The sequence below is a fragment of the Papaver somniferum genome, chromosome 4 (assembly GCF_003573695.1).
Source record: "Papaver somniferum cultivar HN1 chromosome 4, ASM357369v1, whole genome shotgun sequence".
NCBI classification, from domain to species: Eukaryota; Viridiplantae; Streptophyta; class Magnoliopsida; order Ranunculales; family Papaveraceae; genus Papaver; species Papaver somniferum.
Genome location: NC_039361.1, coordinates 32,047,142 through 32,061,491, shown reverse-complemented (window position 1 = coordinate 32,061,491; position 14,350 = coordinate 32,047,142). Strand labels below are relative to the sequence as shown.

General features: G+C 38.0%; 3 protein-coding genes and 1 pseudogene across 5 annotated transcripts; all 4 read right to left on the bottom strand.

The window, feature by feature from the left end:
- Positions 1-126: 126 nt before the first annotated feature.
- Positions 127-2,760, bottom strand: LOC113275082 (probable sodium/metabolite cotransporter BASS5, chloroplastic). Of its 2 annotated transcripts, XM_026524521.1 has the most exons (7): positions 2,732-2,760; positions 2,525-2,603; positions 1,891-2,084; positions 1,536-1,788; positions 1,032-1,285; positions 873-955; positions 127-622 (listed from the first exon to the last, which is right to left on the bottom strand). In XM_026524521.1, the coding sequence occupies exons 3-7, from the start codon at positions 2,054-2,056 to the stop codon at positions 548-550; spliced, it is 831 nt and encodes a 276-aa protein (XP_026380306.1). In that variant the 5' UTR covers positions 2,057-2,084; positions 2,525-2,603; positions 2,732-2,760; the 3' UTR covers positions 127-547. The 2 variants fall into 2 exon arrangements, with proteins under 2 accessions (XP_026380306.1, XP_026380305.1); XM_026524520.1 differs by lacking the exons at positions 2,525-2,603; positions 2,732-2,760 and adding an exon at positions 2,305-2,389.
- Positions 2,761-3,170: 410 nt separating this feature from the next.
- On the bottom strand, positions 3,171-8,255 carry LOC113275081 (myosin-14-like). 2 transcript variants are annotated; one of them, XM_026524518.1, is made up of 13 exons: positions 7,878-8,255; positions 7,605-7,783; positions 7,409-7,512; positions 7,199-7,282; positions 6,710-6,813; positions 6,526-6,612; positions 6,001-6,203; positions 5,415-5,616; positions 5,274-5,324; positions 5,080-5,178; positions 4,918-4,977; positions 4,685-4,809; positions 3,171-4,574 (listed from the first exon to the last, which is right to left on the bottom strand). In XM_026524518.1, exons 1-13 carry the CDS (start codon positions 8,091-8,093, stop codon positions 3,413-3,415), a joined length of 2,676 nt encoding a protein of 891 aa, XP_026380303.1. In that variant the 5' UTR covers positions 8,094-8,255; the 3' UTR covers positions 3,171-3,412. The 2 variants fall into 2 exon arrangements, with proteins under 2 accessions (XP_026380303.1, XP_026380304.1); XM_026524519.1 differs by having other exon boundaries at positions 4,685-4,806; positions 7,878-8,254.
- A 416-nt stretch (positions 8,256-8,671) lies between these two features.
- On the bottom strand, positions 8,672-11,008 carry LOC113275080 (annotated as a pseudogene).
- A 235-nt stretch (positions 11,009-11,243) lies between these two features.
- Positions 11,244-13,805, bottom strand: LOC113273700 (peptidyl-prolyl cis-trans isomerase CYP18-1). Its single transcript, XM_026523337.1, has 5 exons — positions 13,699-13,805; positions 13,532-13,606; positions 12,480-12,641; positions 11,726-11,884; positions 11,244-11,555 (listed from the first exon to the last, which is right to left on the bottom strand). The coding sequence occupies exons 1-5, from the start codon at positions 13,699-13,701 to the stop codon at positions 11,472-11,474; spliced, it is 483 nt and encodes a 160-aa protein (XP_026379122.1). The 5' UTR covers positions 13,702-13,805; the 3' UTR covers positions 11,244-11,471.
- Between the last annotated feature and the right edge of the window lie 545 nt (positions 13,806-14,350).

Here is a 14,350-nt window from a genome sequence, read left to right as displayed (position 1 = left end):
AACAACAAAAAATAAAAATCAGGAAAAAGAAAGAAAGGGGACTCTTTAATATAAACTCTGCGTTGCGGCATTGAGAATCAAATGCTACTAGTTATAGATTGGCGTGAATGCATAAGAGAATAGCACTTCTGGATCAGAAAACTGGGGAACTATAGGAGGCGTATAAGATAAAGAATAAATACAAGTATTCTAGTTACCACCACCACATCACAAGAATTTGACTGAAAAATCCAAGTACTGCACACGTGAGAAAACCAGAATAAGTGAAACTCAAACTCATGTAGTCAAGCTCATGAGAATTCAGTAACGTTCACACAAAACTTGATTGTACCAAAACGTTATTTTGAAGGCATGAAGACTGAAGAGGATGCTGTAATTTGTTGTCTTCTCAAAAGGACCTTGTAATAGAAGCTGAAACAATTCTCTATAAGTTTGAAGAATACAACACCATTATCCGACTGCTTAGAGCATTCCACCTCTGGTGCTTCATGGACATTTTAGTTGCTATTTGGCGGACTTAACGAAGAATCATCTGGATTTTACTTGCTCATCGCACTGCAACTTCCTTTCTCTTAGCCCATATCATGACCATAGAGAATCCCATCAAAGACATTATAACAACCTAAAAGGTTACGAGAAGAGTGAATATGTCAACACATGAGGAAAATTTAACTATATGTATTTCCTCTTTGAAAGCTAGAATCAGCTCAAGCTAATGACAGAAAAACATGTGAAGGTATGCACTTCAATCACTTACCTACACCTTATCTATTCTAGAAGTAGGAGTTGAATTGATAAATGTATGAATTTATAATAGAAGTTGGTAAGAAAAATTAATAGAAATGATCACATAGAAAATGTTAGAGACTTACAGAGAAAGCTGGTGGCACAGCTACGAGCGGATCTTGGAAAAATCTGTTTGCAAGAGCAAGAGCTAAAAGACTACTTTGCATCCCTGCAAAATATAGAAAATTACTAGACATAATCTTATCTTGGAAATAGCATAAAGGATACAGCGGAAAGTATGAAACCTGTCTCATAAGATATTGTTCTTTGTACAGGTTTTACATCATGTGCCTTAGAGAAAGCCAAGCCAGAGAGGAAGTAACCAGCAACAAAAGATGACAGGTGAAATCCAGTGATGAGCAAAAGAATAGTAACTCCGAATGGAGACATCACGGAATCAATGTTTATTGCAAGTGGTGAACCAACACAAAGAGCTGTCACAAACACAGATAGCGGAGGCAGTAACGGCCTGATCAAATTACAAATCCAGGGGAAGAACCTGTCCACAGAAAGAAATTGTACAAAAAATGTCATAATTGCGCAAGAAAAGTTCATGAATAGAAGTTTTACGTAAAAGAATACTCTGCAGTCACTGAAAGAGTGAAAGGTGGTTGTATCCCCGAAATAAAGAATTATGCAAGACCATTACCAAATTCTATCGAACTTCATGGACCGTAAACTATAAAAAAGCACACGTGAAAGACCTCAAATTTCCTTCAAAGGGAATGAAAACAAAAGAAGCCAGTTACCTATTAAGAAGAAGGCCTAAAGTAATTGGTGCAACTACAATCTGAACGATACTCGACATCATTCCTACTACATCAACTGGTAGCTTCTTTCCAATTAGTAACAGCGACAAAGTTGGAGTGACAAAAACCGCAGTTGCTGTGGATAATGACGTCATAACAATACTAAGAGGAGCCATTTGAGGGTCTGTTAGAAAAGTTGCATAACTTGAGAGCTGAGCTCCACTAACACAAGATACCAACATAATTCCTGCGCCTGATTCAGAAATCACAAATTTATGAGCAACTTTTACATCACAAGTTGTTGGAAGAGAAACCATATAACTCACAAAGTACAAATTAGATCCCTTTGCCTTACTTAAGGAAGTCGGGAGGCTGAAAGCTGTAACCGCGATAGTCCCAAATAGATATCCAAGTATAGGCTTTACGACAAACTGGCCAGCATATCCAGCAAGAATAGCTGCTGGTTTTTTGAAGGCTTTAATGAAGTCCTTTTCATCCGTATTTACACCAACGGCAAACATCAAAAACCCTAGAGCTGGTGCATAGTACCTGAAGTTTGTGCCACAACAGAGTGACAGTTACCACCTTACTCGAAATGAAAACCAAGTGAAAATACTTATTCCTTCTTTCTTCTCGTTACAAAGATATATTCATGGCTACTCGACAAATCAATTTCACATCTTTCTTAGAAAAGTACATCATTCAAATGCCTAAGATCTCAGTACACTTTTTCTAAAATTTCAAGTTCAGTATGCATCAAATTAAGTACCTTGTTTAACTCTTCATGTCTTACATGCCTCGGAAATTAATCAAATTGACGAAAAAAAACAACAAGAAATTCAGTATGGTATTTGGTAAATCATTTTATTGTTTAGATTTCTTTTTATCAAACACCTCACAACTAATTCATGTAACTACAGAAATGAACAATCATAACCTGGTTGTAAACCATGTGAAAGAAGGTGGATAGACAAGAGCCAACACAGTACTTGCTAAAACCACATGTGGTATGACAGAGTTTGCCCCCTTCAATATCTTCAGAATATCAAACCCATTTTCCTTAATTTCCTATAACAAATCAAAAAAAAAAAAAAATCATCAATTATGTAACAAAATGCATCAATGAAGAGTATCCTTGTAAAATGCAATCAACCCAAAAAATAGAAAATTGAGTGAAGCTTAAAACCCAAGAGTACCTGAGGTGGAATGATAGAATTCTCCTCGGCCTGATCGGGTTCCCATGAATTTGAAGCCGGCAGGCATTTCCTTGCAACTAAAAAGGAATATAGAACACACCCATTGAGCAAATTTTAAAGTAAGAAATTGACATCAGAGAAGACAGGAGGATTATTGGAAGTTACCTGGTGAAGTGAAGCAGCGGGAATGAGATTTTTGGAACCCTAAGGAATGAGAATCTGAATAGAAAGAATTCCGAAGCAAAACAAGAATCGCAGCTCCTTCTGGTTTGTGATTATTCAAAAGAAGACTTTTTGTTGCGAAAGCTGTGTTTTTGATCCCAGAATGAAGTGAGAGTTGAAGACTCGTCGCGTTGGAGCAGCAAAAAGAAGTCGAGAGTAAATTTTTTACTGAAAAGCAGAATCCTCGGAACTTTAGAAGCAAGAAAAAAAGAGTTGAGAAAAAGAAATGACGTTAATTTAATCTTACTTAAATCAGCCAGCCCAATATGGTTTGACATGTCGAGTTTTCTACAAAAGTCGACTCAATTGTTGTGCATCTTATACCCACGAAGAGAGAACTCAAACTGTGTACATTTTACACATAAATACATTATATGTGGAAAGAAAAGAACATACGAAAAGAAGAACTCTAGCTCATATTTACATGGCTACACATCCTTTGTTATTGTTGTTGTTAGCTTATCCTACAGAGTCAACTTCGTCATCGTCATCGTCTTGGTCACTTCCTGCTTGAGTATCTGATATGGATCCACCATCTTCTAGATCAACTCTTGCATTAGTGTCACCATCGTGATTACTGCTGTCTTCAGTGTCTGAATCTGATACAGATCCTACATCATCCTTTTCCCTTCCTAGACCTGAACCAACACCGCCACCATTAGGGAAGTTTTTCTTAAACTCAGGATCTACGATTTGGATCATTTCATTTAGAGCCTCACGCTCCTGGCTCAAACTAGTTCTAGCAGCAGGAGCAGCAGCAGCTGAGCCGCCAATCTGACTCCCTGCAGCTTGGACATCTTCTTCTTCAGCTTCATCCCCACTTCCAACACTATCCTTAACTGCGCTCCTTTCGGATTCATTCTCTCCGTGAACTGAGGGGGCTGTGCTATTTGCCCAGCTTCCAACTACTTCTGAAGTCAAAAGATCTGCCGTTCTAATTGTCCCACCAGCTTCTTCAGTGTCCTCTTCCATAGCATTCAGATCTCTGCCTTGGTTAGTTGACTGTGAATGACGGCCATTGTCTTCGCCAGACCTTCGTATTTGTTCTCCATTTTCTTGTAGCTGTGTTTCGTCATCAAGCTGCATCGTGTCCACAGGTTGAGTTGTTGACTTGTTCAAGTCAAAATTCCGATCCCCATCAGCGCCCGGACTTTCGGTTCCAAGAACACGTTGAGTTTCATTTTGGTGTCCTTCTAGTACAGGTACTGTGCCAATGCCATCAATGTCGGAACCAAAGGCGCCGTTAACAGAACGATCAGCGCTCGTGTATTCTATGTCCTGGGTGTTTTGCGCTTCTTGGGTTTTGGCGTCACATTCATGTTTCTCAGTTGCACTTGCTTCATCAGTTGTGCTATTTACTTCAATTCTGTTAACCCCTGGAGTTGAGGCTGAAGCAGTGTTTTCCCTTGTACTATCGTTTCTGTGAGTTACTTGATTCCCTCTGGCTATAATTCCATTTCTGATACCTAATGTTGCATTGAGATCAATATCGATAGACGTATGCTCATAATTATCCTCGTCTTCAAGAGTTCTCTGCATTGCTTTAAGTTGTTCCTGTTGCTTGGCGAACAATGAAGAGATTTCCTCAGTCGTCGAATAAAATGCTCGCAGTTGTGTTTCCCTGCAAAACAGATTTATTATCTCTCTTATGAACAACCACTTCCTGGATAAAGAATCATTGATAGCTGCCACCCAACATTAAAGATAACATGTACCCCTACGTATCTATACCTGAGAATTATTCTTTCCCTAGCACCTTGGTATCTCTGTTTCTCTGTCGCAAGGTCCCGAATTGCTGCAGCAATTTCTAGTTCAAGTTCGGAAACCTTCGCCCATGCTTCTTCCCGAGCTACCTGCTAACATCATACAAAGGATCTCAGAATAGAAGTAGCTATCAATCTATCATATACATCTATACATAGTACAACGAGCAAAACATCATACATATATAGATGCATCACTACCTTTTCATGTTCAAGTTCCTGTGTCAATCTTTTTGTTTCAATTTCTAGTATTTCCACCTTCTGCTCCAACATACAAAATTTTCACCAGAAATTGTTATTACATCATTTTAGATAAAGTTAGTTGTAGAGAGATGGGGTGTGAGAGAGTGAGAGAGAGCAAACTTTTTTGTTGTTCAAGGAAATCTGTTGCTCTTCTTGAACTTGGGCTTCAAGTTGGCGAGCTTTCTTATCAGATATCACCAAGCTTTCCCTTGTGTTTTCCTGTTGCAGACAAATCATTCAGTGAAGCATAAGCTCAAACACATGCGCCACATTGCATATATTCAAGAGAAAAAGAATGTGTAGGTGTAGTGTACCAGCTTTGTTCTCAACGTTTCAACAAGTAGACGACTTTCTTTATCAGATTCCTGAAAATGAGAGGAGAAATTGAACCTATTTTAAGGTTTCCGCATAGTGTCCATATATAACATAATCATATAGAACAGATTGTTTCAGACCTGAAGTTTATTTATAACTTCCTTGAGTTCCCTTTCCTGCTTCGAGGCAATCTCAGACTGCCGCTTTAATTCCTCTTGAGATTCTAGATGAGCTTTTTGTAAAGCAGCTCTTAGATCTGCTATACCTTTTTCTCGATCTTCCCTTCTTTGATTCCGTTCTTCTTCCAACTGTTTCTCAAGTTCAGATATAGTTGCCTTTTGACTATAATGACACAAACTTACCCCATTTTAGTTACACGCCATGAAAATACAGATAAGATATGGGAGCATGACGTTTGTCTACCAGATCTGGTAAAACATGCATTTACTTATATTTACTCATTCTCAGACATTAAAAAAAGAAGAACACTAATCTATCTCCACATCTTGACCTATACAATTTACACATGAAATCTCTACCAAGATACATAAAATAATACGAAATTCCTTGTTTATCAGTTCTGGTAAAACATGCATTTACTAATATTTACTCATTCTCGGACATTGATAAATGAAGAACACTAATCCATCTCCACATCTAGGCCTATACAATTTACATATTAATCTCTATCAAGATACGTAAAATAACATGAAATTCCTTGCTTACCTATTGATTATTTCAGTAGCCTCAGTACGTGACTGCGTAGATGAACTAAGTCTTTCGTTGAGGTCCTCAATAGCTTCTTGCCGCTCAGCTGAAAGTATGCTAATTTCAGTTAGTTCCGTCTGCTGAACCTCCAATTTCTTGCGCAAGTCCTTAAGGTCATTAACAAATGATTGAGATACGGATTCTTTTACTTCTTTCATCTCCTACAAAACAGTGATGAGCACTTATTAACAAGATGAATAATTGACAATCAAACATGCATAAAATCAGGTTAACTCGGAAAAACAAATTAGATTATCAGCCAAATTTCCAACCCAGAGGAATCTGTTGGAGATGTAAACTTGATATGAACAAACAGATTTGAAGGCAACAAAATGTCCGCTTTGGTGGATTGGGCCGATTGACCTATGTAATTATATCAGCTTGCACCGTTACACGGTTCGCATCATGTTACCCGATGCGGGCCCACATAAAGATGACCTAAAGGAATACTTGAAGGAAAACAATTCATCAAATAAAAGATACCTGTTCATGACGAGCAACAGCCACCCGATTTTCATTCCGCAACTCTTCAATGCTGAGTACATGGGATTCCAACTGCTTCCTCAGATCCTAAACATTTATAATTACGTAAAACACATAAGGAGACAGTCATGCTTTTCAAACAGAAGTGAGTATTTGAAGGCTTCAACATTAGAATTTGAGATACCGTATTAGATTTTTGAAGGCTTCTAACATCATCCAAAGAAATAGGACCCTCAGGTGCCCCGACGCCAATACCTTTTAACCTCTTGCTTTCACCACCAAATTCCTCTTTAAGTAAAAAGATAAGGATCAGTAGTAACAAAGCACACCAAAGAAGCTTAAGCTAAAATCCAAACAACAAACAAAGGATACAGAACAATCAATGTTCAGACCATACATAGGACAGAATTTTACTAAAACTTGGCGGAAAAGTTTTTTAAGGTGCAGTTCCACAAAATTAACAGTACCCAGAAAACTAACAGCCATATGGTATGTTTTTAAAAATAAGTATGATTTCAGTTATATCACCAAACGCAAAATTCAAAGAAGCAATGCAAGATATATTTGTTAAATTAGAAACAACAAATTAAATTGAACCAAAAGGCTCATTTCTACAAACAATGTTGTTATCATACCTGCTTTTCTTTTTCTATCCTATCAAAAAAAAAAATACCTGCTTTTCTTTTGAGAGTTGCACTATCCTCCCCCAATGGTGTACAGTTGACAACTTCTCGATATACAAATGCGTAAGCTTGTGCTGTAAACCATACACAGGAAAATTCAGACAAAAATAAGTATGAATACTGAGTCTAGTGTGAATTGCAGCTGAAAACAAACACAAATCTTAACGATCAAAATCACCACAAAAGATCAAGCTCCTTACCATGTTGAGGAGCCGCAGCAAAAGACACAATGTCTCCATTTTGAAGTAAGGTTTCTGGACTACTTTTACTCAACTTTTCCCAATTCAAATATGTACCATTAGTACTGCAACAACAACAACACAATGCCATTAAAAATCTCACCACAATCAATTAATCTAAAGTAATTATTCACAAACCAACACCCCAACAACCAACCTAGTATCTTTCAAAAACACAGACGACGAACAAGCCTCCTCCACGTCTTCATTCGAGTTCTTTCTTCGATAAATTTTACAATGACATGCACTAACAGCATTCGACTCAATCCTAAACCGCACATCCTCTACTACTCGACCAATTCGATGTTCATCCTCCGTCAATAGAATATTTATACCCTGTTTCCTCCACATAATTTCAATCAATTTAAGCTCTTAAATTAAAATTAATTAACTAGGGTTTAGAAAATGGTTTAAAATTTTAAAAACAAACCTGAGAACGTTTACGAGCATTAGTAGAGATGGCAGTAAGAATACCCCAGACACCAGCATCAGCATTCTGGAGTGGTTGAGCAGAGAGTTTTCCAGCAACAGAGAGAATGAATTCTTTTATTGATGAAGATTTTTTAGCTGGAGAAATTGATTTATTAGGTTCGTTTGGAGTTGATTTTACTGCTGGAGATTTTGATTGATCTTCTTCTAACGCCATTATTGAAGTAGATGGGATCAAAATAAAAGTGTTGGGATTTCAGTGGGAGTGGTTTGGCGGGGATTTCGAACCCTAAATATTAGTAGTGGAGTTTTACAGGGAGTGAGGGAGGGAGGGGGGAAGAGAGAGAAGCAGGAGAAGTGTGCTTGATACTGAACGAGAGATTAGGAAACCAACTTTTTACCAAGTGTTCATCCAACGGTTTATAATGAATGTGTTCGTGCGGCACGTGTAAATAAAACTTTACAACTGTCGTGGCCGTCCGCAAATTTGTCTAAGGCCTTCGGCGATTGTCAAATTAAGCTTATAGACACCCAGTTCCGGCTGCTTAGAAAGGAAACCACCTGCCGTTTGAGGGTAAACCTGAAAAAGGATGTGAATCAAAGGGTTCTGGACCTTTTTCGTTTTTCCTTAAATGCAAGAACTGGAAACATTTTTTTTATTTTTTTTTTTGACATGGACTAAATGGTAAATCTGTTGTTGATTGATTTTCTAAATTGCAGCGGTACCACATTCAAAACATTGCATGGATGATACAAGAGTCCTAAATTGCTTGGATACTGCTCTAGTAGTGAGGGATATTTTATCTTGTTTGTTTACTCTTGTCTCATCTGAGTCATCTGGATCTGAGTCGTTTGGATCTGACTGAAATCACTTGATTTGAGTCAGATCTGATTCAATATGTTTGTTTAAGTCAGATCTGACTCAAAAAATGTGAGTCAGTGATTTGATCTCATGAATCAGAAGTATTTTGTTACTTGACAGGTCTGAGTCAGAAATCGAGTCAAATCTTACTTAATTGAAAACAAACGATGTGACATCTAACTCGCAACGAGTCAGGGGTTAACTTATATTCAGACTGAGTCACATGCAACCAAACATTACAGTAGCCGAGGCAAATTGCTACTCCAACAACAATCATAAAACATTGTTGATGTTTGGAATCCACACACACTCCTAGTTTTTTGGACTTCATCTTATTGTCTATATTCCCAAGTCCCAAGGTTCTCAATATCTTGCATGTTACAGCCTTCGAACTCCTTGTTTACATGTGCTTTTGATTCAGCCACAAGAGAAGAAAAAAAATTACTAAAAGACAACAATCTTTAGTGCTTGCTCTTATTTTTTACAAGCTTACTTCTGCTCATCTATAGGTAATCTTATTTTTAAAAATTGAGATTAAAATGGTTGAAAGAAAGATTAAAACAATCCTCCCTTTATTTCATGATTTATAAAGGAAATACCAGCATTTCTAAGTATTGATACCATTTCATTGATCCAACGGTCAAGATCGGTGGAATCTTTTTATCCTATATGAAACGGTATCAACACTTAGTAATGTTGGTATCCCTTTATAAATCATGCTTTATTTGTGATGATTCAAAAGGTACTTGATTTATCAACTTCTCATAATTTACTTTCAAACCTCTCCATTTCAACTCTGAAACCAGCGATGGCTGTCTCAGGCAAAGACACTAAAACCTTAAATCCATCTTTCTTACCTCCACGGACTGCCAATGAGTACGGCAAGAAGAAACAAGGTTCAGAACTTCCGAGTAAGTTCCTAGATAGTGGTAACACCGTCACCGGACTACCCATCCAAAATCCATTGTTGAATGGCCTAAATGTCTCCAATCAGTGAATCCACCAACACCTTTCCCTGCCGTAATCCCTTCTGTATAATGTAACTCCTGAAAATCAATAAACGATCTCACGTACTCATCGGTTGCGTTCCGTTTGCTTTTCCTAATAAATTCCGCTGTTTCCCAAATCGGTTGTTGAAGTAGTTCTTGAACTGTTAGTTGCACGTACATTGTTACACAACTATTGCCCCAATAACCCGATGGCAAGGCTGGTTTTAGTTGGTTTCTGATGTTGAGAGAGTATGCAAATTTCACCTTCTCCTCGCTTGGAATTTTAGAGGCCTTGACTCTGCTCAAAACAGTTATTTCAAAGAAAATTAATGACAGCCAAAGCACTTAAAAACGTGGATATCACAACTCCCTCTCATTTTTGAAGTGGTTGGCAAGTTAGGTCTGATTTCAATCATTTGTAATAGAACGAGTCAACTCACCTGGCTCGCCATATAAGAGCACCCAAAGCTTCAAATGTAGTGAATTTCTTTCCTCCTGATTGTTCATGTAGTAAGCCTTTGAATCGTTCTAATGCCTCGTCTTGGACATGAAAACACTCTCGAATAGATAAATCGTTGTTGTTTGCCTTATAAGGTGAGAATTCTTTGTCTAATAACAAAACTCATGAAATGGGAACTCAACTTTAGGTGGATTTCGAGGTCCTAGTAGACTCGCTCTTTCCCAGACAGGTTTTGTAGATATCTCACTCGATCCACGAGCTAACTCAGCCATTGCATTGAAGAACATACCCGATCCAAACCCATCACACATTGAGTGGTAAACTGAAGAGCCTAAGCTGAATCCACCGCATGCGAATATTGTGATTTGCAAGACAAATGGGTGTTTCAGAACATCTTCATATTCTGGGTCGGGCACTAATTCTTCGAGGAACTTCTCAGCTGGGTCATCCAGATAATTCAACGAGTCAAGTGATTGATTACAGACGGCTCGAATCATAGGTACACCTTGACCTGCAGAATAGAATAGCTCGAACCGCGAATCTTCGGAATGGCGTTGGAGAGTTCCCGCAAGAGGGTAGTAGTGGACGAGGGCTTTCGACAGTGCTTGAGAGATGATATGGACAGGATCGGCCGGGTTGGAATTGGAATTCACGTACGCACGAAGGCAACGAAAATTAACCTGGATGTTACGATCATTGTCTATGTGGGAGAGTGCAAGGGTATGGTCTTCGTGGAATGGTGGAAGGGTAGGGAGAACAATGATTTTGTCGGTGATCCTTATCTGAGTTGCCTCCATTTCAGGTATCTTATTCTGAGTGTGAACTTTAATAGGATGAGCTGACATTTATAGGGAAATGACCTGCTATTTGTAGGTGAATGGATGTAGTGTTTGGTGTGTGCCTTTTGTGAATCTCACTGGCTCACCTACTTCAACTTTAACAAAGTGATAAGCAAGATACGTGGGTTCACTTCCACCAGGGAAATCAGAGGGAGGCACCGTGTTCTATTGTGCATCTGGTCCTGTATTTTGTTAGCCCTGGTCACAACCATTACCGTAACAAAAAAATAAAATTGAAGAAAATATCCACTACAATTTTGTAGGAATGAAAAAATACAGGTCTAGGACCATTCTCCAATCACTGATATGTGCACTGAATGTCGATATGGTGCGACACATTCAGCTAATCTCATCTGAATACTTTACAAAACAGTTTTAGTTCTACAGTTAGAACATATATGAAGTTTGAATATGTTATAGTTTCTCCAATGGGGTTACATTAGGCCTAGGTAGCAAGAGGGTTTGCGTGGATTGTTACACGGTTCAATCTGATCTCCGCGAGAGGTCGATCCCCAGGTCCTGTCTGAGTCTGCACAATTCAAAACTGGGTTAAGCAAATTCAAGGAAAATCAAATATGAAACTGCGGTGACATCACATAAACCAACTAGAAACAGTACGAGTCTTGGATTTAAAAAAGAAGAATATGAGAAGATAAAAAGACTTCTGCAAGTCTATTGAGTCAAAATTTGAGCACAAACCTTCTCCATGATATCTAGGACCTCAAACCCATGAATCACTCTGCCAAAAATTGTATACAATCCGTTCAGGTGCGGCTGCTTGCCATATGTAATAAAAAACTGGCTTCCATTTGTATTAGGCCCACTATTAGCCATAGAGAGCACCCCTCTTGCATTGTGCTGCAAATCATTTGAAATGGCAACTTGTTAGCAATCTGGCATCAGAGAAACTACAGATTTTAGAATCTCAAATATTTACTTTTGTGCATTGGTTACAAAGTTCAGGGGAAATGTTTGACAGGTAGAAACATTATTAAAAATATCAGTATCCATCATACATAACAGCTTGAGTAGCACGCATCTAATGTGAATCGTAGACAACGTGTTACCTTCGCATATTAAACAATATTTGAAGATCATGGCCACCAAGAACATGCCAACCTTATGCGACAACCATAAACATGTTATGAAGTGTTTGGTAAGATGTAACAAAACTTTGCTAAACTTCGCAGAAATGACCTAAATTAAACTGGTGTCTTCAGCTGCTTTCAAAGCAGAGATGTTGAAAAAAAATGCTAACATGAACAGTACTAACACCTAAATGTACGAATCAGATGAAGCAACGCAAGGTTAGTGGTTCGGAAGTAACCTAGAGAATGACTAGGAAAGTAAAACCAGTATGGCAAATCTGCAATACCTAACAATCAAAATCGTTTTTTTGATACTCACTAGGCACATAACTACACATTCTTGATAGCAGAGGGAACTAAAATACCTTAAGCGAATCTCGGATCTCGTCATTGAACTTTTTACCCCATATACTGTTCCCACCTTTGCCTGACCCTGTAGGGTCCCCTCCCTGGATCATAAAACCTTTGATATTTCGATGGAATATGGTGCCGTCATAATAACCACTACCACATAGTGCCAAAAAATTCTGTAACAAAAAACGAATTCAAGAGAAACTATTAGGATATCCTTTACCTCATCTTGGTCCATTTACCATAAGACCCCCAGTAAAACATAAAGCAACCACCGCAATGGTAAATGACCAAATGTTGCTCCTATAGAGAAAAGATCAAGTACATCTATTCAATAAGACCAGAAAAACCAGAATAATTCCAACAAAGCCCAATAGCAGTGATAAGACTCGAGCGCCACTAAGTTCCACAAAAACTTGAGGTAATGCTATCATCATGGATTGAAATCTATTCAGATGCAGAATCTCCAAAACAGAATGAACTACAGTCACTCATAAAGAAAAAAGAAAATTTTAAGATTGAGTACAGGGGAGAATTTGTAATGTTCAAACATGCATAATGACAGTGTTATCATTGTCGGCTTCGAGTCATGCCTATAGTAAGAGGAGTTCTAGCCAGTAGCAACAAGAGGTCGCAGCTCAAACAATAACTAGGGTGCAATCAAGAACTTAGGCTTCACGATAATCCAACTCATCTCAGTTTTCTTCCTTTTATAGATTGAATTCGAACTTCACTGGATGAAGAATCACAGCTCAATTGAGTTCTACATAATTCCTGAAACCCTACTTTCACATGAAAAATTATGTTTTTCAAAGACCATATCAAACACGCAAACAAACCTATGTAATAAACAATTATAATCAAATAGGCAAACAAACCCTAATTTTATAACAAACTCTGACCTCCTAGCAGTGAATTACTTCAATTAAGCTAAATTTTTCACACAATCAAAACGGAACTGACTGACTAACTAACTAACTAGAACAAAATCGATCCTTAGAAAGAAAGAAAAAACTGATTGCATGACATTAGCAGAAGATTAGGGTCTAGGGTTTAGAGTTGAAACCTCAGAGGCTTTAGGTACTTCATCGCAAGCGATTTCACATTTGATGTCGCCGAGATTTGTATGTAATGTAACTGACTGCAATCAAAAACAAGTATTAGAATGATTCGCGCTTAAGAGAAACTAGAGACTAGAGAAAAATTATTATCCCGCGAAGAAATTGTACGTACCATATTGTTTGCAGTTTCTTTGAACACGAGCAAGGTAAAGTCTCGAACGCCCTCTCTTTTTTCTTTTTGTTCTGTTTCCTCTCCAAAGTCCAATCTCGAAAGCTCGCGAATTTATAATGCCACATACACTGCCCAGAGTTCGGAGTAAGCCCACTCTTGTAACGCTTTTCGCTACCGGAAGTTGGAAGCCGAAATATTTTGCTTCACAAAAAGTTTGACTTTCTTCTAAGTATGGCTCTTAAATTTTATACCCAAATTAGCTTTTCGTTGTTGATTTTTAAAAGTCTGAAAAACTACAATGAGTATCCAAACAGACTATTAATTATTCATTGGCCAAAATATCCTCACACAATCTCATCTTCAGAACACGTTTGGATGGTGGAAAGAGAATTTCATTCTCGAGAATTATAAATCTTGAGGAGGGGATCTGAAACCCACCAGCACCTATGAATTTCGAAATCGGATTTTCCTATTCTGGAAGGAATTTTATTCTCATTTTCCCTTTATTTTATCAAACATGGAAAAAATGATTATATTTTCGGAAAAGTGATTTCATTTTCGAGAACAGAACACGCCATCAAAGGGTCAAAGCTTATTTTCAGTGTGAGGTTCCCTAAGACCTCTTTTATTGGTTAAGCTGGTTGTTGGATGT

Bases quoted from the DNA above. Each gene is read 5' to 3' on its own strand.
- LOC113275082 (XM_026524521.1), bottom strand. From the start codon at position 2,056: ATGTTTGCCGTTGGTGTAAATACGGATGAAAAGGACTTCATTAAAGCC. The intron at 956-1,031 runs GTTTCATACTTT...TATATTTTGCAG, and splicing joins AACAATATCTTATGAGACAG to GGATGCAAAGTAGTCTTTTA. The intron at 623-872 runs GTAAGTCTCTAA...GTAACCTTTTAG, and splicing joins CTGTGCCACCAGCTTTCTCT to GTTGTTATAATGTCTTTGAT.
- LOC113275081 (XM_026524518.1), bottom strand. From the start codon at position 8,093: ATGGCGTTAGAAGAAGATCAATCAAAATCTCCAGCAGTAAAATCAACT. The intron at 5,325-5,414 runs GTCTGAAACAAT...TCTCATTTTCAG, and splicing joins AAGTTATAAATAAACTTCAG to GAATCTGATAAAGAAAGTCG. The intron at 4,810-4,917 runs GTAGTGATGCAT...GTATGATGTTAG, and splicing joins AGGAACTTGAACATGAAAAG to CAGGTAGCTCGGGAAGAAGC.
- LOC113273700 (XM_026523337.1), bottom strand. The intron at 12,642-13,531 runs GTTTCAACTCTA...TTTTTGTTACAG, and splicing joins AAGTACCTAAAGCCTCTGAG to AATTTTTTGGCACTATGTGG. The intron at 11,556-11,725 runs GTTTGTGCTCAA...TGAATTGTGCAG, and splicing joins TCCTAGATATCATGGAGAAG to ACTCAGACAGGACCTGGGGA.